Raw genomic sequence first — 27,629 nt, 5'->3', positions numbered from 1 at the left:
TGGATCCATCTATATCAAACCACTCTTTGGATTCAAGTGGACAATCAGAGGAGGGATGGGGACCAGAAATCCCAAAAGATGAAATACCATCTGATGCCTTTATGGATGAGGAAGAAGAAAACCATCAGAGGAGGAAGACCTGGATATGGTGGTGTTCAATACTGAGTCGCCAGAGGAGGTCTCAGTGGGAAATGCACCAGAGGATCTTCTCCAAGGAAGTCAAGAGGGGGGTGGATATGAATATGATAAAAGTGGGATTCAATCTCTATTTGTTCAACCACAGCCATTGGCTATAGATGATTCCACGGTAATGAAACCACATAATGGAAATGGAAGTCAACAATGTAAGAAGGAGAAGTACAAGAAGAAAGGAAATGATGCTGAGGAGCACAGTGAGGATGGGAGCTCTAATGGGGAGAGTCATAGACAGAGCATATCTAGTTAGGAACACCAAGGATGGACATTCCAGCACAAGGAAAGTATACTGAAGCTAAGGATGATGCTATGAGCAGTGGGGGTCTGCAGATATCTCTCCCAGGGTTCGCGGTGGCTGTCCTAATACAGCCACCTCGATTTCCATGACGATACACGCCTAAAATTGCCGGGGGATAGGTACCACCACGGCAGTTCAACAACTAAAGGACCTTGTGGGGAATTTTGATGTCGATATTATCTGTTTGTCATAAACCAAGGCTAGTAAGGATAGTGTAAATAAGTTAGGTGAGAAGCTAAAGTTCAGTGGTGTTTTTGCTGAGCCAGCCCAAGGTCTGAGTGGAGGTATGGCTATTTTGTGGAAGGAAGATGTGGAGCTGGAGATTCTGGGAGCTTCTCGCAACCAAATCACAGGTAAAGTTTTAAATTATTTTAATAAGGATCCTTGGTTCTTTACCTTTGCTTATGGGGAACCAGCTGCACATAATAGGATTAAAGTGTGGGCTGAACTGAGGGAGATTGCTCCTCTAGTGCCAGGTCCCTGGTGCCTATTTGGTGATTTTAATGTCATCTCTAGCTTAGATGAAAAGATTGGGGTTAGGAGTAGATTAACTAAAAGTATGCATGAGTTTAATAGCTTCATTAATGACTTAGGGCTGGTAGATTTGGGGTTTAAAGGGACCAAGTATACTTGGAGTAACAATAGAAAGCCTAAAGATCACATCCTGGAAAGGTTGGACAGAGCTATGGCCACACCTGAGTGGCTAGGGGCTTTTCCTAATGCCCAAGTCAGGATTTGGGCAACTGCTATCTCAGACCATATCTCTCTGTTCATCAATTTGGATGAAACTGAGGAGAAACTGCCAAGACCTTTTAAGTTTTTTGACATGTGGCTCAATCATGAGACCTGTCTGGAGGTCATTGAAAAAGCATGGAACTCGATCTCCCATGATATCCCTGATATAAACTTTCTGAATAAGATGGAAAAAACTAGGAAAGACTTAACCATGTGGAATAAACATGTTTTTGGTAATATTTTTACCAATATAAATGCTACCCAAGCTAAGTTGGACTCAGTGCTGGCTAAGCCCTTTAGCATTGTGAATTACAATAAAGCTAAAGGGCTTAAAGATGAGATGCTTGAGTGGTACACCAAAGAGGAGGAAACAGAAATCCTCTAACTCTTAGTTAAAGGATGGGGCAAGGAACACTAAGTTCTTTCATATTTCCACCATATATAGAAGGAGAAAGAACATCATTGAGAAAATCAATAATAATGATGGTGACTGGAAAGAAGGGAGAAATGAGGTGGGGATTTCCCTTAATCAGTACTTTTAGGGGATCTTCACTTCAGATCATCCTGAGAGAAATGAATATATTCTCAATCTGTTCCAGCCCTGTGTAACTGAAAGAGAAAATGAGATTCTTACTGCGGTGCCTAACATAAGGGACATTTGGGCTGTGATAAAGAAGATGGGAAGTTATAAAGCACCTGGACCTGATGGTTTCCAAGGCATTTTTTATCAAAAATGCTAGGATATCATAGGTCCTGCTATGACTACTTTTGTGCAAGAGTTTTTCATCCAAAGGACCCTCAACCCTGAGCTAAATGAGACTCATCTCACCTTAATCCCTAAAATTGATAATCCAGATCATGCTTCCAAGTTCAGACCCATCAGTTTGTGCAACTTTGGCTACAAGATTATCTCCAAGATTTTGGCTAACAGACTAAAAAGCTTGATGAATAGAATTGTCTCCCCATTCCAAGGGGCTTTCATCAAAGGCAGAAACATTGGAGATAATGTTGGATTAGCCTGCGAAGTTTTTCACAATATGAAGAACATGAGGACTAAGGATGATGGGTGGTTGGCCCTAAAGTTAGATATGGCCAAAGCCTATGATCGAGTGGAGTGGTCTTTCCTAGATAATATCTTAGAAAAGTTGGGGTTCAACCATAAGTGGAGACACATAGTGTAACAATGTGTATCTACTGTCTCATTTCAAGTCATGTTAAATGGGTCCCCTCTTGAGAGATTTATCCCTAAAAGAAGGGTCATGCAAGGGGACCCTCTATCCCCATACCTTTTCATTCTTGTCTCTGAGGCACTATCTAGGATGGTGACCAAGGCTGAGCAAGAAGAAAGGTTACATGGGATAAAAATTAAAAGGTGTTCCCCTGCTCTAACATATTTGCTTTATACTGATGATCTCATCCTGTTCATTAAAGCAAATATGGTTGAGAGTGGGAATCTAAAAAGGATTCTGGATGACTATTGTGGAGCATCTGGACAAAAGATTAACTATGAGAAGTCCAGTATCTTTTTCAGCAGGAATGTCTCTTATAGACAAAAGATAAAACTTAAAAGGTTCTGGAAAGTGAGAAACTTTGCCCCCAAAGAAAAGTATCTTGGGGTCCCCATCATGCTTACAAGGAAGAAGTCTGAGGACTTTGACTAGCTACTTGGTTGATAAGATTCATAATAAAATTAGAGGCTGGAAAGCTAAGGTTCTGTCACAGGCTGGAAGAACCACTCTCATCCAAGCTGTGATTCAGACCACCCCTCTATATGCTATGTCAACCTATTTGCTCCCAGTCTCTGTGTGCAATAAAGTTGACAAGGCATGTAGAGATTTTTGATGGTCTAGAAAGGAATCCTTAAAAAGTGTCCACACCTTGGGGTGGGAGCACATCTGTAAACCCAAAGCTATTGGGGGTTTGGGCCTGAGAAAGGCTAGAGACATGAACAAGGCCATGATGGCTAAGCTCCCTTGGAAAGCTGCCACTGATATCCACTCTCTATGGACAAAAACTTTGTTCAGCATATATGGAAATAATTGGATAGGGGATAAGGAGAAACCCCCTGACAAAGCTTCCTTTTTTTGGAAAGGCATCCATAAAACTTTCAATGATATCAGTGGGGGTTTGATATGGGCTATTGACAATGGAAATTCCACTTCTATATCATGATAGATCCTTGGATCAAATGTAATGATAAACCCATAACTCTTGCGGAGTTGGGAGTGAAAGCTCCTGGCTGGAATAACAGGAAAGTCTCTGAGCTGTTCAAGGCAGACAAGAGTGGGTGGGATGAGGCCAAGCTAAGCTTACATCTGGACCCTCTCACTTGTGCTAAGATTCTAGATATCAAAGTCAGGCCACATGTGAATACTGCTGATAAGATGAGGTGGGATAAAGATATATATGACAATCTCACTATGAAATCAGCCTACCACCTTCTGAATCCTAAGGATGAGGTGGGACAGAGCTCTAGCTGTAACATCCTCACCCTGAAGCATATCTAGAAAGCTCCCATCCCAGCTCATACTTAGATGTTTATATGGAAGTTGTATATACAAATATTACCTATGGGGAACATCCTAGCTGAGAGAAGAATGACAGGAGACTTTTCCTGTCCTTATTGCCTCAAAGAGATAGAAAGTGTAGAACACCTGTTCTTTACATGTGACTGGGTAAGAACCTTGTGGTTTGGATCACAAGTGGGAGCAAGAATACAAAAGGAACAATAGCTCTCTCTTAGAGAAAGACTGGTGCTATGTAGCAAAACATGAAAAGAGATTGGCTGGCACCCATATAGTGTTCTTACTCCAACAAATCTGGAAGACCATAAATGAAATCAAGTTTGACAAGAAGAAGGCTAATCGCGAAAGAATGATAAGAGAAAGTGGAGTGGAAGCAAACAAGTGTTATCTGGCATACAGGGAAGACGTACTATCTCAACCCTAAACCTAGTTTATTTTGTGGAAATAATAATATTAAGATAATATTTCCTGTCATACATAATGATTGCATTATAATTAGATTTGATGCTTCCTATTCTTGAGAGATCAGATCAGTCAAAGAGGCGGGCTATTGCTATTGAATTGAAATGAGGGGAGCATAGTTGGAGCAGCAGTGAGAATGTTCAAGGTTGTGGAAGCAGCAGCAGCTGAGTTGGAAGCAGTTGAAGTGGCAAGTGTGCTGGCAAAACAGTTAGACAAACAACATTTTGTGTTTGAGGGGGACAACAAGGAAGTTATTGGTGCGTTACAAGGCAGCTCATGCATATGGGAATGGGCAGCAGTTAGGTAAGCTATTCTGCTAATAGTGGCTGAGTTTAGATCCTGGAACTTTAGGTGGATTAGTAGAGATGTTAATGGAGAGGCTGACAGGTTAGCCGCATGGGCGAACAAACAGTTAGGCTATTCAGCTCTCCCAAGTTGTATGTTAGGTATAAACAGTTAGGCTATTCAGTTTTCCCACTGTAGTCGCCACAAAAAAAATCGGTGCTCTGTTAGTTTAATGGGGACAGTTTTTAGGGAGACTGGTAGTGAGATAACCTAATCTTACTACATCCTGATCCTGTGCTCTGTTTCTTACCTAGAATAGGAATAAAACCCTTCGGATGGTTTTCCTATCTGTTTATTTTCTTGTTCTTTGCCACTTCAGGTAAAATCCTACACTGTATACAGTCTGAGTTCTGAAGTGGATTTTCTCAAGGATGGTTATCTCCTTTGTTGAAGATTCAGTTGCCTCTGGAGATGACGCAGCTGAACAACCCTTGTTGAGTGGATCTCCCTTGATGCCTGGCGCTCCAAAGACACAACCTTTCTCTTAGAGCTCGTTATTCTCCAGTTCTCGACTTGTTTCTCAAGATACTATACTGGAGCAATTTGATATATATGAGGTAGATGGTATTTCAGATGCACCATTGGACCTCATTATGAGAGGTGAAACAGTTTGGAGGGAGTATTTAGTCGGCTTCTTTCTAGAGAAAATATTATCTTTTCCTCACATGAAATCGGTACTGCAACAGAAATGGAAAACAAAGGGGTCTTTTGAGATGTCAGCTGATCAAGACTTGTTCTACTTCAAATTTAGAAGTGATGAAGATCGCCAAGCTGTGTTGGATGAAGGTCCAGTGTTTATGAGTGGAAGATGCCTTGTTATAGGACCATGGACTCAAAATGTTGAACTGCAGATGAAATCGCTGAATACTATTCCCATTTGGGTTAAGATGCATAATGTACCCAAAGTGATGTGGACTGATGAAGGTTTAGGCTTTATTGCTAGTAAGGTGGGGGAACCTCATTGCCAGGACCGTCCAACAAAGGAATGAAGGCGTCTAGATTATGCGTGTGTTTGTGTTGAGTACAAGGTAAATGAGACATTGCCTGACTCATTTGATATCCGATTGAGTTCAAATGATGTAAGGAAGATTTCTTATGAATATCCATGGATCCCTAAACGATGTGATTATTGTCACATCTTTGGGCATACAAACGACAAATGTTCAAGAACAGTGCAGCAAAATCATGATCAGAGAGCATCCTACAAGAATAGAGTAGGAACTGATGCAAGCGGTTTTCAGAATAGGGGAAACTATGCTATGAGAAGAGACTTTGGAATCGATAGAGGCAACAATACGGTTATGTATGATGGAAATGGTCCTGGTGAAGACACAACAAGGAGAGTTTGGGTGCCGAGAGTCAATGTATAGGCTTCTGAAGGGGCTGGAACTAGTTGTGTCAGAAATGACCAAGGAGAGCCTAGTATACCCAATGACACGGGTACAACACCAGTGAGTGGGGATGGGTACAGTGAAGTAATACAAGCTGAGGATGCACATCAAGATACTGAAGAAGTGGAGAACAATGGGGAGCAAGTGGATGCGTACAATGGAACTAATATAGCAGAATCTAGTGGGCCAAGATTTGCGATCCTTCATGATATGGATATAATGGAGAGTGGGAATGAGATAGGGGATCGGCTGAAGACTGGGAGTGAAATGATAGTATTCCAAGATCAGTTTGCTGTAGATGAACCCATCCAGATGGGTATTCCATGGGCTGAAATGGAGGAATACAATGAAAGAGAACACGAGATTGAAAAGGTACCCTCGGAGGATGAGATATCTCTCCCTGAAATGGAACATTTCAATGATCAAGTTATTAACACAGAGAATGTGGAACTGCAAGAATCCAGCATGACAATGTTACTGGAGGATCCCTGTAAACCAGTTGAGAATCAGAACACAAGCACAGCTCAAGGCAATAAGGCTAAGAAAACTGAGGAGAAGAGAAATCCTATGAGCGAGGGGCAGTCGAGTAAGAAAAGAAGGGGAAGACCTAAATGGTCCAAAAATAAACACAAATTTTAAGAATGATTGCCCCAATCAGCATATGGAATGTGAGAGGCACGAATGACATCCTTAGAGCGAAGGAAATCAATAAGTTGAGAGTGGAAAAAAAGATTTGCATCTTTGGGCTGTTAGAAACGAAGGTGAGACAAAACAAATATCATGAAATTTGTAGTTTGTGTTGTCCCAATTGGGAAGGGTTTGATAACTATAATAAAGATCCGTCTGGTAGATATGGATATGTTGGAATCCAACTCTGGTAAGCATGCAACTTCTCAAAGTTTCAGACCAAATGATTCACTGTAAGGTACTGTTTTTGCCGAGTACATAAACTTTTTGTTAACTACTGTCTATGCAAGGAATGCTCGAAAGGATAGAATAAATTTGTGGAGGGATATTAGTTCCATTGCGTCAAATATACACTTACCATGGTGTGTAGCAGGAGATTTTAATAATATTCGGTTTGCTCATGAGAGGGTGGGAGGGGCTCCTATGCATCCTAATGAAGCGGTAGAATTTGCGGATTGTCTATTGCAAGCAGGACTTGATGATCTAAAGTATTTGGGGTTCCAATACATATGGAGTAATAAAGCTGAGGGAAGCCATAGAGTGATGACTAAAATTGATCGATGTCTGGTAAACAATGCTTGGCTAGGCTCTTACTCATCCTCATAAGCAGAGTTCTTGGCCCATGGAGTGTCCGATCACTCTCCCATTTTGTTGTACTGGACGGATTATGTTAAGAAAGCTTTCCCCTTCAGATTTAAGAACTTCTGGGCTGCCAAACCAGAATTCCAAACTCTACTGCAACAAGCTTGGAGCACCAAGATATACTCGAATCCGATGTATGTTTTAATGGAGAAGATGAAGATTCTCAAGAAAAAGGTTAAGGCTTGGGCTAAGACTAATTTTTCTGATCTACATGGCCAAGTTGAAGCAGCAAAACACGATTTACTTGATGTCCAAGTACTATTACAGTCGAATCCCTAAGACATGTTCTTGTGTGAAAAAGAGAGGGTGGCGCTTGCTAAGTACTCTGACCTTTTCAAAGATGAAGAAGCAGATATAAAGCAACAAAGCAATGAGGAGTGGATGATTGGGGGTGACAAATGTACAACATACTTCTTCAATGCCATCAAAGAAAGGAAAGCCAGAAAGGGGATTTGGAGTATACATAATGAGTAAGGTATCGCAGTAGCTGGGCACAGTGAGGTTTCTGAGATCATAGTGCAGTATTACAAGACTTTTCTTGGATCTTATTCTGGGCCAATCAGTGATAGTAATTATTACAATTCATTGAAGGTTAAAGGAGTGATTCAAAATGAACAGAAGGAGGAATTAGAAGCGGCCATTTCTGAAGAAGAGATCAAAGTTGCCCTTTTTGAGATGAATGATAATTCTGCTCCAGGACCAGATGGATTTAATTATTTCTTTGTCAAAAGTTACTGGGAAACAGTAGGTAAGGATTTTATTAAAGCTATTCGAAATGCTTTCCATACAGGCAACATGCCTAGAGGAATTAACTCCACCTTTCTCTGTCTTATCCCCAAGACTTTGAATCCCTCTAAGGTAGAGGACTTCAAACCCATTGCCCTCTGTAACACTATTTATAAATGTGTATCCAAAGTGATTACAACTAGGCTCATGAAGGTGATTGATTATCTGGTCTTTTCTAATCAATCTGCTTTTATCCCTGGTAGAATGATCCAAGATAATATTCTGCTTTCTCATGAATTACTCCGAGGTTACGACATGAAATATGGCACTCCGAGATGTTCCATAAAGCTTGATATCAAAAAAGCTTATGACACAGTGAGCTGGGATGCAGTTAGAGCCATGCTTAGCACATTCCACATTCCAGCTTCTATGCAGAAATATATAGAGATGTGCATTTCTAATCCATCATTCTATGTGTTAATTAATGGTGCTCCAGAAGGGTTTTTTCGAAGCAACAGAGGTCTGAGATAAGGAGATCCTCTATCTCCATACATCTTTGTTATGGTGATGGAAATCCTGACATGCATTCTGAAGGAGAGATTGGAGTCAAAGATGATCAAATATCACTCCAAATGCCGAAAAAGCCAATTGTCACATCTTGTATTTGCCGATGATGTATTGATTTTCTGTAGGGGTGACATTGATTCTATCTCAGCTTTAAGGGATGGGTTGAATGAGTTTGGTATGGCCACTGGTTTACAAATCAACACTTATAAAACCTCATTGTTAACCGGAGCAGTGACTCAGCAAGATGGAATAACTTTAGCTCAAATTATGGGTGTACAACTAATCAAACCCCCAGTGAGGTACTTGGGGTTACCTCTCATTTCGACAAGACTGGGCATTAGAGAATGCCAACCGCTCATAGAAAAGGTCACAGCCAGAATCACTAACTGGAAGTCAAGATTTCTATCATATGTCGGGAGACTTCAACTTATTCACTCGGTGCTGATGGCCTTTCACGCATACTGGTCAAGAACTTTCATACTCCCCAAAACTTGTTTAGAGAGTGTTGAAAGAATTTGTGCTCAATTTCTTTGGAGGGGTGCAACTATGAAAAGGACTATTCATCAAGCTAGCTTCAGTACAATCAGCAAACTCAAGGATGAAGGAGGACTAGGTATTCTGAATCTACAATGTTGGAATCGAGGAGCTTATTGTGGGCTGGTACATAAGATAGCTTCGAGGGATAACAATGTTTAGGTTCAGTGGACTTGGTTGGCAACAACACATCAAGGACAATTATTTTTGGACTATGAAGGTTCACAAAGATTGCTCCTGGACATGGCGACATGTGCTTCAAGTGAGGACTGATGCCAGAAAATTGATCACATACAGTATCGCAAATGGTGAGAATACTCTGCTGTGGCACGACTTATGGTGTGGGAACGCTCCTCTGCTGGAAAATCCCTTGGTTGTGGCTGAATGGCAGTTTCCACTTGATACCAAAGTAAGCTATATCATTGAGAATGGAGGTTGGGCAGATGCGGTACACAACATTCAGAACAGACAACTGAAAGAACTAATCCTTGGGGTTTGCATAAACAGGAATCTTGATCAAGATAGAGTCATTTGGACGCCACACCAATCAGGTCAGTTTACTTCTAATAGTGCGTACATGGCCCTAAGAGCAGTCTCTCCTAAGGTGAAATGGAGCAAAGTAGTTTGGGGAAAATGGGTGATTCCCAAGCACTCATTCACTTGCTGGCAACTCCTTTTGAATAGCTTGTCCACACAAGATCGGCTGATACAAAAGAAAATCCTCACCCAATCATCATGCTGCTTATGTAATCGAAGTAGAGAATTCTCTAAACACCTCTTTTTCGAATGTGAGTATTCCAAGGAATTGTTTCGCAGCATCAAAAGGCTGATCGGTGTCACAACTGATGATAGGAATTCAAATCGTGAATGGTCATCGATTATCAGAATATGTCAAAGATCGGACCTGTGGCTGAAGTATACAAGGTATACATCTGTGCTGGTGTTGATGCGATTTGGAAGGAGAGGAATGCGAGACGATTTCAAAATACTAAAAGATTAGCAGTGACAGTGGTGTTCGAAAAGCTATGCGGAGATTTGAAAAGCTATTTGCAAGTCACCCTTCGAGATTTGATTGGTTCTCCTTACTTAAGGAGGATTATCGCAAGTATTGGCATACAGGTACAATTTACAGAGCCAGTCCAAAAGTTTTATTCATGGAAATGTCCAGAAGAAGGAAAGTTTAAACTAAATGCGGATGGATCAGTGGCTGCAAAAAGGTGTGGACATGGAGGCATCATTCGAGATGAGCATGGTAATGTGGTTTCTGCCTATATTGGGAGCGGTGGACCAGACTCAGTATTACACCAGGAGCTTAAGGCAATTGAAGTGGGGATTGCTCAATGCGCTAGATTGCAGCTCAAACAAGTCCAAGTTGAATTTGATTCCAAAAGAGCAATACAACTTATCAACAAGCTGGAGAAGCCACCCTAGTATTGTGAAGATGTTGTCAAGGCTATACAGAACCATATGTATGCTTTTGAAGATGTGTCTTTTCATCATATTTTTAGGGAGTGTAATAGGGCAGCGGATTATCTAACTTATTCTCGGTCTTAACTATTCTAAAAAAGGACTTGCAAAAGCAAGTAATTTTCTTTAAACACAAACTCGGCCCACATACACAATTTTGGGCGCCACGTCTAAACCCCAAACACAAACACACGAAATAATTTCAATTTCCTCATTTCCAAACAAACATAAAAAAAAAAGTTACACGAACTCCTTTTATCACTCTTAGGTTACACAGGTGACCTAATAATCCCCCACGACTCCACTTTCAAACTCGCTCCAGATATCACGTTCCTCCAAACCCCCGAACGGTAAAAAAAAAATTAAAATTAACCCGACATTTTACTTTATATATGTTTTATTTATTTTTTGTTTGACTGCAGGGAAGTAATAGAGAGGTTAATAAAACTAGGATATTACTATAAAGAACTTGATGGATTTGCTACAAATGCAAGGAATTTAAGTTGGGTAAATAATAATAATGAGGAGGAGAGAAAAGGAAGTAAAAATAGTGTTTATAGGAGAGCAATTGGGAATGGGATTGTGGAGATTTTGTCTATTTACAGGTCAGCTGTTTTGCATGTGGAGCAAGTTTTGCTTTCTGATCCTGTACCTATTTTGGCTTCTGTTACTCAAGGTCTTAATAAGGTGTGTATGAATTACTTATTGTTTTGCGCGCTTTATTTACGTGTTGTGAAATTAATGTTGTGTTGCGTTATAAATGAAGAAAAAGAAGAGTATTATTGTGTTGGTATGAGATGTAGTGGGGAAATGTAAATGTTTGTACACTTGCTAGTGGAAAATTTTAACATTGGCATATTGCAAGTGGGGTATATAAATCTGTTGTTTATGTAGTGGGCATTGTCCATCGTGGGTGAATTTGCCGATCAAATATTGGCAAATCTAATCACAAAAAATTGTTTACCCACTATGGGCAAACAATGACTGTCAAACAGAGCCTAATTGTGTTCTTGTTTTCTGTACGTGATAGAATTAGTGTTTCCGTAGATGTTTTTTTTTGTTAAAATTTTATTTATTGAGACGGAAGATAAGAGTGGTTTATTTTGTTTCAGTTTTTTGTGCTTTTACCACCTCTTCATGAGCTCATTGTTGAGATTGAACGGGATGACGTTCGTGGTGGTCAACTTCTTAACCTTTTGCACAAACGATGCCACTGTGGAGTGCCTGAACTGCAAGCATGTATCCAAAGGTATAAGAAGTTAATTTTCCTTACTGTATACAGATTTGTTCTTTTTGTGTTTTTGGTTATGTAATTTGAAAATGATTTTCATTTGCTGTTTTTTACGTACCAAAAGTATAGGCTTCTTTGGCATGGGCATCAGGTTATGTACCACCAACTTGCGTCTTGGATGGTTTATGGAATTCTTCAAGATCAGTATGGAGAATTTTTTATAAGAAGGTATTGAATCTCTGTTTATTAAGCTGTGACTTACTTATTACTTAATAGACGCAAATGCAACATGAAAAGAGAACTCTTCCTACAGTTTGATTTATAAGTTCCAGATCTGAGTATGTTGCATATGGGTATCACTTTTCATATGCTATACTATGTTCTTATTATTTTTCAGGCAGGAAGATATGGGTGTAGAAAATGCGCCATTTTCTCTGGAGATGATTGCCAAGTCAGTACAAAAATCACCTGAGGATGCATCTTTAACTGATTGGCACTTGGGATTCCATATTTACCTGGTAATTTTGTGCACTCACACACTTGCGTCCTATTATTTGAGTTGGTATTTTTACATATAGAGGACATGCTGGAAATTCTTTTTCTTCTTTATTTGGATCCAATGGTCCAATTTCCCTCCATCACATCTTTTTCTTTTCCTGTATCTACATTGATTTGTGGTACCACCATTTCTTTTATTTTGCTTTCTTTTACTATGTCCTACTGGTTTTAATACTAACTATAGTATTATTAATATCACTATTATTAGATACTATGATTGTCACTATGGTTTTTGATAGCTTTATCAATATCAGTTTACTGTTATTACTAATTATCATATATGTTGTCGTTGTATTTGGCATCTCATTTTTTCACTTTAAGTTGCTAAAGCAGTACCAAAAGGCATCGGAATCTGACTGTTTACTTGGTGCTAACTACTAATAGACAAGAATTTGTGATGAATTTTTCTGATGAATGACTATAAAGACGTCACTTTCTTCACTTCACAAGGTGTTTAGGGTCATGCTACTTATCTTCATGAGATCATTCACCATTCATGCTAATTGTGTTTTGGATTAATAACCAGTTCCACAAATTTATACTCTTTCTCACCAATGAGCCAATCCTTACCCCATGTATACATTGGGTAAAAGGGTTGGTTATAACATTGAAAAAGCTAGTCTTTCATATTGGGTGACTTCCCAAACACTCATGTTTCCTCATTTTCTTAAACTACCATATCAGCTCGTGAATCTATTCTTGAATCGTTGTTATGGAACAAAGATCTTCCAATTAGCATAGTTTAGTAGCATGAAGTGTTTTCCTCGCCGACTTCTGTGTAACTCATTACATGTTCATGACAATATTTTTTCTTCATAATAAGTATTTTGCTCTCTGAAAGCTTGTTAGTTATCTTGTTCAGTTGTTCTATAACTCATTACTAATTGAGCTATATTACATAAACTATGCAGGACATGTTACCAGATTATATCCATATGCGTGTTGCAGAGTCAGTTCTTTTTTCTGGTAAAGCAATAAGGGTGCTGAGGAATCCAAGTCCTGCTTTCAAATGTCAGGATGTGGTTTCTCACCATCAATTTTCAAGGGAAACACATAAAATTCAAGGATTTACAGGACGCTTTGCTTTGCAGAAGGAACCTTCTGTTGATAAAAAGATGATCGGAGAAGAGTTACTTCCACAGCCAGAGGCTGATAAAATTGATGCTATGTTGCAAGAGTTGACGGTATCATGTCTCAGTTCTTAGAGATACTTTTTATAGTGGATCGTGCTTAATGTGGCTTCTTGCCCTGATATTCATTTTTCAGTTCTTGTCATGAATGATAACTACATTTTTCTTTCCTATGCTAATTGAGTATCAAATTTTTAGACTGATGTTGTGGCTCAACACGTGTAGGAATCATCTGAGTTTCGCAAAAGATCATTTGAATACGTTGTCGACTCTATTCGTGCTATCGCGGCTAGTCATCTTTGGCAGGTGAAGTTTATGTCAATTCATTTCTTTCGGCACTTGAAGCATGTATTTAGCCCGACCTTTTTTTTCCAGCTTGTTGTTGTACGCGCTGACTTGAATGGCCACCTTAAGGCCCTTAAAGATTATTTTCTTCTGGCGAAAGGAGATTTTTTCCAGGTAAAGAATACCCCTTTCCCGACCTTTTCATTTATCTCCTGCAATTTTTTTATTCTGTAAAGAACCTTACTTTGCATATACATGTTGTCCTTATTTTTTGCTTGTTAAAAAGATTAGACTTCATGTTTTGCTGTCCTCCTAATCATAGTTGTAAAAGACTGCTGTTATTAATATTTGGACAAACCACTTGCATCGTGCTAATGTTCTCAGTGGAATAATATTGTGTGGTATGAACAATACTAGTCATTCCCTGTGCAAGATGTTGGTGCACGTGTTACAAGCTCTATCCTGCTTACACCTTTGGTACTGTAAACAAGTAACTTAAGACAGTATTTTTCCATTTCTTCAGATTCTCATGGTTATCATTCAAATTATCTTTAGTGTTTTTTGAAAGTGACAGGTCGCTGCCCTGGAAAATAATATTAAATGTCTTTATGTAAGAGGAAACATCAAGTATTTACGAGACCATAAATGTAACAAATGGTTCATTGGTTCTTTATGGGAAGCATATGTCTTCAACTTGATTACTCTCATTCTGCTCATTAGTATTTACTGGTTTGCTGTAGAATGTCTACACCCATCTACCATTCTAGCCTTCTTTGTTAACATGCGTAAGGTGTGAAGTCAGACAGGATAGACACCTCCACTGCAACTGACTGGTGGACATAAATTACTTTGAATAAAAATAGAGATAAAAATTGAAGTTGGAAGAGAGAGAAGGGGTGGGTACTATTCGTTGACTCTTAATTACGTTACTTTATCTATTTAGCTTTGTTACTGGGGGAGAGGGAATGGACCAACAAAGAAATCCGCTCTTCTAGTTTAGCCATTGAACTGAGTTTGAAGAAAGAAAGCCTTCCAATTGAAGAGAATTGAATAAAAAAAATTGGAGCTTGTGGAAACCCCCACTACATAGAGAAAACAAAGTAGTTTAATATTTTCTACTAGGGAGAACTAGCAAGGAGCGCAAGACGCCTTCAAATGTTTCTCCTAATTTAAGAGAGCTTCATTCCCTCTGCAAGAAGTGATGCCCACTCTGCAGTATATTATTGGCGGGTCTTTGAGTATTCAGATCATTGAAAAGACTGTGGGAACTTTGATTGAGATCGAAGAGCATTGGAATATTTGCTTGAGATATCCTTCTGAAGGATTGTTTTTTTAGGATTTGGAGGAAATAGATTTGGTTATACACCAGCGCAAAAGCACATTTCCTTCGAAGCAGAATCATTTGTCTGTTGAAGACAGGAGGCAGTTGTTACCACTCACCCATGGTTTGGTTGGGTCCGAAGGACAAAAGCTTTAAGCTTTGCGGGTTAAACTTGGTAGCAAAGAAATAAATAATGATGTATCCAAGTCACAACATGGTGAGGTGTTTTGCCCTCTTATACCTCCGCTTTAGTTAAAATAGACACGTCCGGCCTTTGAGACCTCCTCCTTTAATTGGAAATTTCGAAGAGAAACGGCCCTCAAGGATAACACACCTTGGCTGCCTTCATTAGGGAAACTAACAGTAGAAGGAGAGTAGGATACATGGTATGATTTCTGAGGGACTATACATGTCTCATCTTTGTTTTGTTGGACTGCGCACTTCTGTCACGGAGACCGTATACTATTTTCCTGCAATATGTCATCCTTGGCAAAGCCCAAAGTTGATCTTCTTAAGCATTCCTGTTGGAATTGTGATTATCATAAAAATATATTGACATACTTGTCAACCCCCAAAATTAATTTAGTATAAACATAATGTTTAATAAGATCATTCTTGGTCTTATAGAAGATCAAATTATCACTTGCTAGAAATTGGAAAAAGCTCTCTATGTTCATTACTAATACAGTTTTTACTAAATGTATCAGTGTTTCCTTGAAGAAAGTCGCCATTTGATGCGTTTACCACCACGTCAGTCAACTGCTGAATCTGATCTCATGGTTCCATTTCAGCTGGTTAGTTTGTTAATGTTCTTTGCATCATTGTCATCATCATTATGTTTTTATGCTGCTATCAGTTTTCTCCTAGTTGGAAAATGCACACATTTGACTTCTAATGAGATCCTTGACCTGCCTGTTAACCAACCAAGTTTTTTTTGGAGGTTGACAACCCCTACTTTTGACTTCTTAGTTCTCTTTTCTGATGTGTTCCCCCATCTATTTCTCTTAATGTAAATTCTGAATTTCATCACTAGTCTACCTGAGATTTGCTTAGTTCAGCATATTCCTTTTCATTACATACTGAAGTGCATAGGGTTATACAAGTATCATTATTGTTTTGTTTATCTCTATTTACTAAACAAGCTGGGGCACTTGAGCCACAGCCTAGGAAGCACGGATACCGATACGCGACACGGATACGCGGACACGACATTTTAAAAAAATATAGGACACGGAAACGTCATGGACACGTTTGAATAATATATATATAAATATTATATAATTGAGTATTTTTCACCAAATTCAAATTAAAATGGCAATTCTACTTCATAAAATGACCAATTCAAACACATTAAGCAGCAACTTACATGTATAACTTGGATTTACTTCATCTTTCTTCTCTTGCATCTCTTCTTAACTTGGATTTTATTTCACTTGTTTTTTTTGTTGTTGAAGTTCTAAAAAAATTTCTTGTATGTGTGAGATTACTGTCCCCCGCGTATCGGAATTAAAAAATTAATTATAAAATCGGATACTCCAAATCGCGTATCCGACACGTATCGGGGCGTATCCGTGTCGGACACGGATACTTCACCCTTAGGGACGTATCGGTGCTTCATAGGCCATAGCAAACAGGCCAATAAAGAATCCTTCAGTTGTCCCTCTATCTGACACATGTAAAGTGGTTAACCCACTAGCACATGGTTACTATGGGCATTTCCTGTAGAAGCCATCAGCTTAATTCTAAGCCATGGTCAGAATTAGGACATTCTCAAATATCCTCATCCAATTATATGTTTAATAGACGTTAACTTCAACTAAGTAAAACTGAGATAACTAGAAGCCTCACAACTGCACTAACCAACTTCGTTTCATTTCTATATCTGCTTTGCCCATGTCTCTGTCAGCTTATCACTAGTTAAGAGTTAAGACATTACCTTTTTGCCCATTTAATGAAAAAAGGAAGAACAGGTTGATGTAACTATGTTAGGGCATCATAGATTATGCATACTAAATCCGGTAAAAATATCTCTATTAGTTTGTATTTCTATTTTGATTCATAGTTAATTTAGAATTAGAATAGGCACTATTTTAGTTTTCCCAGTACAATTAGGATTAGGAATTGAATATCTTTTTTGAAGAAAATATCAAAGCTAAAAGTATTATGCCTACAATTGTTTATATAGAGAAACTAATTTCTAAAACAATTCCTACTCCAAATTGTACTGGGAAAACTAAAATAGTACCTATTCTAATTCTAAATTAACTATGAATCAAAATAGAAATACAAACTAAAAGAGATATTTTTACCGGATTTAGTATGCATGTGTTGTGCACATGATAATCTATGGACGCCCTCGCATCACATGTTCTCGTATTTGCCGTAGTCTATCATCTTTGTCCATGTTTTGAACGCATCATCCCTCTCTTTCTTTAAGATTTAGATGTAAGCACTGTTTGGCTTTTTTAAATGTTTTTAGTACAAATCTATGAGAATTTAAATTTGTATGTTGATATCAATTCTATAATGTATTTTTTACCTAAATTCCTTATGAGTCATGACTAATTTTAGCAATTCTTTTCATGACTAATACGTCTCATCTGTAAAAAAAATCGCAAGTGCAAATAATTGGACTCTAAATGTGAATACATATGCAATGTTGTCAACTCTTGAATTGAAACGAGAATCGTTTTCCATTTTTACCGAATCGTAAATCGTATCGAGTCGTAAATCGTAAGATTCAAGCCATATTATATATAGGGGTTGTAAATTTTTAACATATATAAATATACTCTAATTTTCGAAATTTCTGAAAAAATGGAGACATAATGGTCGAAATTTTTAAAAAAAGACCGAAATTTCGTTGAAATTGGTCTAATTTTCGAAATAGACTATGGGCTAAAGTTATATGGACCTGACCCAGGTCTTATTAGGTTGGGTTGGACCCAGGTCCATATAACTTAAAGAAACAAAAGAAACCCTTCCTGGCTTCCTCAACAAAAGAAAACAGATTGAGAAGGAGGAGAGTTCAGATCGAAAAAAAAAGAAAAGAAAGGAGAATAGAAGAAGAAGAAAAAGAATTAGAAGTAGAAGAAGTAGAAGAAGAAGAAGTGTATGAAAACTTACCTGTAAGTTCTTTGATTTTTTTCTATTTTTTCTTTTCTTTTTTCTTCTGTTCTTGATCTGTACCTGTTGCTGTTTTTTTGAATCGAAGGAATCGTTATTATTTCCGATTCCTACGATTTTGCGATTCGAATTTCGATTTTGTAACGATTCCTGTCTTTACTGGTACGATTCTGATCTTTTTGATTACGACTCGACTCGAGTCGTACGATTCAAGTCGAGAATCGTACGACTTTGATAACACTGTACATATGTAGATTACATATTAACTTTCTCATTCCTTTCTTTATTTGGGAAACTTAACCTGATGGTATAAAATAATGAATTCTAATGAGGTTTTTAATTTTTGCTATGCAGGCTGCAATAAAGACTATAAGTGATGAAGACAAATACTTCTCTAGAGTATCGTTAAGGTTACCGGCCAAAAAATGACTCTTGCTATCTAGCTGGACTTTTTTCCCTCTAGTTGTCCATTTTCAATTCAGTTTTTGACCGTTTCATTAAGTTAAACTAACTTTATGTTTTCCAACTAGGATGCCTTCATTTGGAATCACGATGGCGTCCACCCAAATGAGTTTACCAAAAGTGAGAGTTAGCACTGATGAAAACTCAGGTTTTCTTTCACAAGGAAATCCTGCTTCAGAGATGTCCCTAGATGGATGGGATGGTATTGCTCTTGAATATAATGTGGATTGGCCCTTGCAGTTATTCTTTACCCAAGATGTGCTCTCAAAGTAAGCCCCCCTCCACTTTCTTTTTCTTTTGCATCAAGAAAAGTCAACAAAATCATATTTAAAGATCGCTTCACTATATGGCTATCTTTCCTGCAAAACTGAAGCAAAACCGTATACTTTCCAATCTATCGTCCTCATTCCTTCCATATATATAAACAGTTTGTGTGCTTCAGGTACCTCAAGGTTTTCCAAGTACTTACTCAGTGAAGAGGACGCAAAATGGAATTGGAAAAATCATGGGCTTCAAATGATGCATCAAGATCACACAGAATTTGCTAAACATCGCCATGATCGGATAAACTGCTCTATATCTCAACAACGAAGACAAGGAATTAGACCAATGTGGCGTGTGAGGGAGCATATGGCTTTCTTGATTAGAAATTCTGATTTTATATCCGTATATGTGTTAACTACTTAACTTACACAAACAAAACCTATGAATATATATCCATCACACTGGAACAATTATCTTCATCATAAATTAGGTTGGGTTTGTATTGAGGGAAAAGACTGCATGTGGGATTTCGTTGTTTTTCTTTTCTTCCTTTTTTAAGGTAAAAAGGGGATAATCATAGATTTGGTAGTTAGGTTTCACTCCCTCTTTGAAGGAGAGAGATGGTGTACATTACATGGTAAAGATAGAATTGTTGTTTTTGAATTTTAAAATGCTGAGTGGTTATCAATTAGTCAGTTTTTGGGAAAAATTATCATTTATGAAAAGCTCCAAAATGAGATCTTTCAAATGAGAGTAGTGATGGGTACCATAGTATGGAAAGAAAAAGGAAGTATATCTTGGTCTTAAAAGTATGTGTGGTGAGGGGTGTGGCTAATTCAACCTCCGTGATTAAGCTATATACAAGCTTATAAAAGAGTAAAAAAATAAAAAAATAGGTGGAAAAATGGATTGTCAAAATCGGCTTATTAGGCAAGCCTATGCTGTTAGACCATGAAATAGTGGGCGCATACTTCAAAGTAAAAAATACATGGGGTGAGGAGTGACTCGAAAACACCCAAAACATTTTGGGAGTAGGCATTCCAATTTATTGCTTGAAAATATTGTTAAGAGATTATCATGTTGTTGAGATTTTGTGTATATTCATATTTCATTTAAATATGTGTTTTTGTCCTTAGTGTTGTTATTATCAATTTATTAGTAGTATGTAAATGTAACTAAGTTAGTGATGAATGGACACTTACGTAATAAATAAAATGGACACTTAGGTTAGATGGTTTCATATTTAGCTTTGAAATTTTGTATTTTTGTGTGATATTGTGAGTGTGTTCAATCCCACGTAGCATAGGAAGCTTTCTTGGATTTTGAATAATTGTATCACATACCACTTGTAGAGTATTCTCAAAAGGCCTTGACATGTGTAAGTGGTAAGTAATACAATTTATCCATGATCTAAGACGACTTCCAATCTGTATCAATAGAGGTTGCTGGTCTCCACTTAGCCACCCAAAGCATGCCCATTATAGGTGTGTGGCTATGATGCACGGATACGGGTACGAATACCTATACGGTGACACGGGTACGGGGTACGATACGACTTTTTTGAAATATTAGGATACGGGTACGGCCTATTGGTATGGCTAATGAATATGAATATTTTAAAGTATGTGTATAATGAAAATTATGTTAGTAGTTCTTTGAGTAAAGTTAGTTAGGAACATGTGAAAAACTATTATAGCACATGTCAAAGTCAATACAGCTTGAAGTCTCAAGAACAATTTACATTTCAATGGAGTAGAACTATCGGATCAGGTCTATTTCAGAGATTCCAGTACCCTAAAAGTATCCAGTACCCAGGGACCGATATGGGTGCAATGGCATTTTAGGAGTATCCGTGCATCATACGTGTGTGGTTTTCTCGATGGTTTCCTACTGATGTGGGATAAAACCCACTCAGGGAATCATTATAAATTTGTAACGACCTACCACTTAACACTATTCCAACTTATCCCTTTTAAAAAGGAATACCGTCCGATATTCGACAACATTTTAATTATAAGGTCATGCAAGTAAAATAGGTGTCTTTCAAATTTGCTTGGTGATTGGCTCACGTGCGACACCAGTGACCTAACGGTATGTTCCGAGCTAGCTAGTGTTAGGATGTTCTCTTCTAAGCAAAGAACAAAGCAAATACATTAGGCTCAGATGTATTACACAAGCTAATCTATGAGTAGTGCTACACAACCAATGCAAGTTCACCGCTACGTAGACAGAATCTAAATCTCAATGCTACATAAGCACAAAGTAAGCCAAGTGCAGAATGGCTGCACAACCACAACATAAGCCCATTGCTACAAGAGCACAAAGTAAGCCAAAGTGTTACGCAAGCACAAAGTACGCCAAGTGCTACACAAGCACAATACACAAGTATAAAAGCACAAGAATGACAGTTTTATTGTTACAAGTATTGTGTGGAATAGGCACATAATTTCCACTACTGCCTCGTTTGCGCTCCAGCACGGGCTGCTATTGTATAAGTCCGACCATGTGGAGGAATCAGTTGAACAGATACTACAGGTGCTATATCATACACATGATCATGCACTTCACGTGCCCCCGGCTCTGCCTCCCACTCCCCCTCTCTACGGTCCTTTATGTGACCTTCTTTATGTGGCCTCTGCCTAATGTGTCTTCTTTGGCTGTTCCTTTATCTGTGGGTGTACCTATTCTTCTAGATAATTAAAATTCTTACTCACATGGCCCTTCTACCCACATCGGTACTGATAGTACCCCAAAAAAGATTTGATCTGTTTATCCAATAACTGACGATGATGATCCCCCAGTCTTTTGGTTCTTCTTATAATGTTGTCATTGATGTTGTTGCGTGTGATCAATATGATCTTGCTCTATGAGTCTCGCGGACTCGTTGTATCCACAACTTCTCGAAGTGTTTAGTGTTTGGTGTTTGCGAGATTTCACAAGTGGCCTCAAGTGATCCTCTAATCTCTTCTCAAATTGCTTGCTTGTTTTGGCCTCATCCAAATGTAACAGAGTAGCAAATCGAGACAGTCAATGATTCTCGGACTTGAAAACAATAATGGTAACTGTTTTAATCCTAGAAACTCTACTCTTGGCGTATTTAAGGCTTTCTGGGAAGTATCGTAAGTCGAATCTTTCGTAAAGCTCTGCCCAAGTGAGTGACGCTGCTCTTTATCTTTAGTCACGAACTTTCACTAGATAGAAGCATCTCCTCCGGACAAACTGCAACTAACCTCTGTTCCTGTTTTTATAACCTGTACTGGCAAAAAGTGTTTCCATATCTTCCTTCCAGTTCTCCGCCTCCGTAGGATCAGTCATACCATTCCTGCACAATTGCGACTTCCCCTGATGTAGTCCCAACCTTTTGTCCGAGTCACCTTTTGTGAAGTTTGGTTAACTGTCTGAGCCATCTGCTTTAAAAACCAGTCACATTAGCTAACCAGTTTTCACGTTCCTCTCCTGTTGTAACTCCTTGTGGTGGTGGTGGTATATGATGCGTCTCTATGCCAATGCTTGCCATCAACAAGTACTTCCCCCTGCCCACCACCAGGAGCTACTAGAGGATAGGTTCCCGAAAAGTGGTTAGCTAACTAGGCCTTTAGACCAAACAACTAAGACAATGGGCACAAAGGGTGACTCTGTTGGAGGTTGGGACTATAACAGGACATGCAATTGCAGTCGTGGCTGGGAGAGTTCCTTACCAGGATGACTGGAAAAAACAGGCAGGGAGGTTCTTGAAGATGGATCCTTACCTAAATTTGGTGGTACGAGTGATCCTACAGAAGCAAAGACTGGTGAGAAAATATGGAAACTCTTTTTGCTGTTATGGGTTAGACAGAAGTGCAGATATAGAGCTCCAGTTTGTCTGAGAGGAGATGTTTTTATTTGATGGAAGTCACGAGAGTTGAGGAGAAGCATGTACTCACCCGTGCTGTACTTTCCAAAGAGCCTTAGATCAGCTAAGACTAGAAAGTTTTAAGGCAGGGTACCTTGACTGTTTTTGAGTAGGAGACTAGCTCCGTTTGCTATTCGATTATGTTTGGATGAGTCCCACAAGGGCAGGGAATTTAAGGAGGGATTAACGGATCACTCACAAACACCGGATACTTTGTGAAGTTGTAGGTAAAAGCATCAAGCATGTCTCTTAGAGCAAGATAACATTTATCACCTGACAAGGACAATATTATCATATGAAGCAACAGATTAAGGAATCATTAGTTACTATTGAGAGATGAACAGGGCAAACGTTTTTGGGGTTACTGCTACCCCTGTGGGGAGAAGGGCCATATCATTCAGAATTGTAGTTATCCTTAGATTGGATGCCCCCCCCCCCCCGCGTGCGCGGAAATAGGAACAACCAAAACAGTTAATCAGGGCAGAGACTGTAGCTGCAATACAAATTCAACAGATTCTACATAATCCTCCTTAGGGTTGAGTTTATGCAAGTATGCAACATCGGCTTGTGGGACGGAGCAAATGAGGGAATTATGCTCCTATTTTACAGAACATCTGTTAGAATATTTGTTTCTTTAAAGGTTGACATTCTTGTGAATCTCATGCGTTTATGCTTGTGTATCACTTGTATTACACTGTGCATGTGTAGCACTGTGCCTATGTTATGCTTCTGTAGTACTTAGCTTACTTTCTTCTTGTGTAGCACTTGACTTTGTGCGTGTATAACACTAGTGTACCACACACCGGTAACTATTTTCATTATTAATTACTGCCTGTGCTGCCTGGACGCATTTGACAACATATGGTTTTTCTTTAATATTGTATCGAAAACTGTTTGGGTTTTAGATTATCCACCATTAAGGTGTCTATCAGTAGATCTGATCATGCACAAACCTTATCTGGTTCATTAATTTCTAGCCTAGATCCGATCTTCTAAATTTGAGTGTCTTCTTAAAACTTCAATAGGATATTGGATATTCAGGTATGTCCAACCTTTGGGATACAATGAGAATCTGATCTGATAAGATTGATGTAATATTTTGCTTCGGTCCTTTTACAGCTGTTTACAGATAAATGTTGTCCCCATATTTAGGTCATGAACGTCTCATCAGAGTCTTACTACTTCGTTGCCTGTGGGAGTCTCAGGCCCTTTGTACAATATTATCAGTTTGAGAGTTCCATTTCTCATAATAAGGTCTGATTTCTTTTCCAGGTTGATGTGATAGAATCTCAATGGAACGTTTTGCATGCTCATGTCCAAGATTCTCACGATTTCACCGAACTTGTAGGGTTTCACCAAGAGTAAGTTAAATGGCTTTCATATCCACCACCCCCTCCCCCCCCAACACACACACACAGGTGTGCACCTAGACCCCACCTCATATCAACGCAGTATGACAATCTGTTTTGGATGTCCATTACTTTCTTTTTTAGATTTTTTATTAGATGGGTTTGTGAACTTTACCGTCTTTCTCTAAACCTTCAACTGAGGATATGGTCTGAAATAACCTTTCATTACTGTTCTTTTGTTTACCCTTTTAGGCAAGATTTTGTTCCTTTGAAACATATGTTGAATGCATAAAGGCAAATATTATTGTCTAATGGATTAAGCAAATAGCCTTTTTTACTCTTTATCTTTAAAAACAAATGTCAGGTAGCCCTCTGGCTCTTATTCTGCCAAGATTCTCTTATTGATATTGAATGTGGTGTTGATATACTTCTTTTTAGATATAACAATTAATAGGTCTTATCGATAATAAAATGATATTGAATGAGGCCAAATGGACCTCTAACTTGATCTTAACGAATACCAACTAGCAAAATTGGTAAAACCTTTGGGTGATGATACCAGAGGTCTGGGGTTCGAACCCCACCGTATCAATGAGTTACTGATCTCGTTTAAAAACAGGCTTGCCAATCCAAAAAAAAAAACTTGATCTTAACAAATACCTTGTCACCACATTCTTCATATTTGACCTTTGAATGATAGAACAGTTGATTGAACATAAACCTCATCTTGCCTATATGATTGTTGCAAGGATTATTGCAGGATATATTCATTTTTCTTGCATAGACATACTGTCAATCGATATAATCAAACAGCATTGTTGGTGCTCCCTACGTTTTAACAGCAAAAACCTTGTTGTCCACTTCCTTTGAGAGCCTCCCTTCATCCCAATGACTCCTTGATATATTTTCAAGTTTCTATAATTATCTCCATGATCATATATCAAAGGGGACTTCTCTAACTTAGTGTTGATCTCCACAGTATTCATTTACTGATCACGGTGTCTCTTTTGATTCCTGATGATGTATACTTTTTAATTGTGTGCTTATTGTTATGCTTTTGTTTAGATACTTGTCCGCTCTGATTTCACAATCTTTCTTGGACATTGGATCTGTCTCGAGGATTTTGGACAGCATAATGAAGCTTTGCCTGCAGTTTTGCTGGAACATAGAATGTGATAGTGTTAATACAACAGAACTGGAACATATAACTGAGGTATGGCCCAAATATTTTTAATTATGTGTGGTTTCTCTATGTAAGGCAGGGTATACATAAGATACTGCCTTGCTATTGTGTGCAGCAGGAAGAATAAATATGCACATATGTAGTTAAAATAGTAGTAACTTGTAGTAAATTAATGCATTTCTGAGAAAAGAAATGTACATAAGAAAATGTATATAAATGTTTTTGAAAATTAGAACACAAAGATATTGATTGTTGAGTAAGTAAATTTCTTTCATGCTTTGATGTTGGTAGCAACTAGCAACAAATACGTTTCATTCGTACATAGTATCTAATTTCTACTATATACCCAACTAAAGATCTTGATGTCTGCTTTCTGATTTTTGCAATTTGACTTCTTAAGTTCCTGGGATTTTCAAAAGAGAACATGGAATGGTAAACCTGTAGTTGGCTGTTAAACAATCGCTCCTTATAATGTCAGGTAGCAATGTAATAAATGTTACATCAACTCCATATAGGTAAAATGTTACTAAACTTTAAAGGCCTGATGTCAAGCCTGGAGGATTGCGGAAAAATCTTGGGATCTATTTTCACCTTCACCTCGATGGATCTAGGGTTAAAAGTAAGTTGGACCATAAACAGAAAAGAAAGAATGTGTTGGCTGACTGCTCTTGTGGTGGTAGAGTTCAGTCAGCCTCTCGCGAGATTAGTTTTGACAGAATGAGGTAGAGGAAGTTGGAAGTATATCTTGTATGCGGCTGTGTTTACTCCATCCTTTTTTGTTTTTGGTGGTTTGTTCCATTTTTGTTTCTTCTGTTATGGTTTCCTAATGTTTTCTCCCCCACAGGAATTTAATAAGAAATCAAATTCTTTGTACACTATACTGCGAAGTAGCAGGCTTGTTGGTAGTCAACGAGCCCCCTTCTTGAGAAGGTTTCTCTTGCGTCTCAACTTCAATTCCTTCTTTGAGGTAAAACTTTATATTGTATGTGCTTCATGATATTTCTAGTTTCATTGGTCAAATCAATACAACTAATGGACCCTTCATCTTATCAAACAGACAACTGCAAGAGGAGTACTGAATGTTGTCAGATCACGCCCTACCCTTCCAGACCTGCACTAGTGATTAGTATGTAATAGTTGTAGTGTTGCATTCCATTAGATGCAAAGTGCACTGATGTGGATTGGCCAGCCATATGTAAGAAAGCTTCTGCAAATAAATTGATGAATGATAATGTGCTTGAAAAAATGGCTTGACTGGGTCTTGGATCTAGAGTGTCTAGTAGCTAGATTGCGTGCTTGGTAAACAGTGGGCGAGGCAAAAAGTACTTGAGCCATCATGGAGGGACTTCTACTAGTATAGTACTTGAAAGTTCAAAGCTTGTATTTGGAAGTTGGTAAATGGTGAACGAGGCGGATAGTACTTGAGCCATCATGGAGGGACTTCTACGTGTGTTTGAAGCTTGCATTTGGAAGTTTCCTTCTGGGGACTTCGGTATCTGTGGGTGCAAACATTTGTGTATTATTATTCTTGAATTCTGGCCGTTTTGTGTGTGGCTTTTGATTTCAGCTATCTTAGCAAGAAAATTTTGTTGTAAATGTATCATTGTTTCCTAATGGGCTAATGGTAGTGCAATCTTATCTTTGGCTTATAAGCTGCTCCTCTACTTCTATAATTCTATTCCCAGAGGCTGCAGTCAAAAACTTTGTAAACAAGAAAGACATCTGATGTTTTCAAAGACAGAAAGATCCACCAAGGCACCAACCATAATCAAACACATTCGTACCTTCCTAATAACTAATTCAGGTCATGATATGAAAACGTAACAACTCTAATATGCTATTTCTCTAAGGTATGGAAAGAAAATATGGGGCTTAACCAAGTCACTGTTTGTCTATGAACTGAGTTAGTGATTCAACCTATTAACACTTCTATTATGAATCTTCTCCGCAATAAATAACACAGAAATATCTTAGTTGAGTATATGATTTGATAGTGGGATCCTCTCCAATCATCACTTTCAGTTTTACAATGCAAAGTTACCCTATGAAGTTGATATACGTACTGCTACTGCTACATGAGGAGACATGTGAAACCTTACCATTACAGCCACAAGCCCACAACAATAAACACGCTATGTTGCTGGCACAACACAAAATACATGGAAGGACCAGGTAATTCTTAGTAGCAAGTTTGAGATCAACACACAAGTTTAGGAGGCATAATCATGAATATCTGCTTAAGTAAGAGGAGAGA

The 27,629-nt window shown here is 38.4% G+C and overlaps 2 protein-coding genes across 2 annotated transcripts; both read left to right on the top strand.

Annotated features, from left to right (window-relative positions):
- The first annotated feature begins 779 nt into the window (after positions 1–779).
- On the top strand, positions 780–1,613 carry LOC147498838 (uncharacterized). Its single transcript, XM_086563353.1, has one exon. It carries the CDS (start codon positions 780–782, stop codon positions 1,611–1,613), a length of 834 nt encoding a protein of 277 aa, XP_086419479.1.
- A 9,195-nt stretch (positions 1,614–10,808) lies between these two features.
- On the top strand, positions 10,809–27,027 carry LOC147498837 (gamma-tubulin complex component 4-like; the record flags this gene model as incomplete). Its single annotated transcript, XM_086563352.1, is given in 17 exon segments — positions 10,809–10,924; positions 10,997–11,261; positions 11,687–11,823; positions 11,935–12,033; positions 12,203–12,323; positions 13,275–13,547; positions 13,719–13,799; positions 13,869–13,952; positions 15,807–15,893; positions 18,580–18,635; positions 18,756–18,956; positions 19,130–19,202; positions 19,204–19,353; positions 24,116–24,204; positions 25,258–25,405; positions 26,220–26,342; positions 26,433–27,027. Coding segments are annotated over 17 exon segments (2,166 nt in total), but the record flags the coding sequence as incomplete, so codon positions are not given.
- Between the last annotated feature and the right edge of the window lie 602 nt (positions 27,028–27,629).

Source organism: Coptis chinensis, chromosome 5 (assembly GCF_015680905.1).
Source record: "Coptis chinensis isolate HL-2020 chromosome 5, ASM1568090v1, whole genome shotgun sequence".
Classification (NCBI taxonomy): domain Eukaryota; kingdom Viridiplantae; phylum Streptophyta; class Magnoliopsida; order Ranunculales; family Ranunculaceae; genus Coptis; species Coptis chinensis.
This window is presented reverse-complemented; position numbering and strand designations above follow the sequence as displayed.

Bases quoted from the DNA above. Each gene is read 5' to 3' on its own strand.
- LOC147498838 (XM_086563353.1), top strand. From the start codon at position 780: ATGGCTATTTTGTGGAAGGAAGATGTGGAGCTGGAGATTCTGGGAGCT.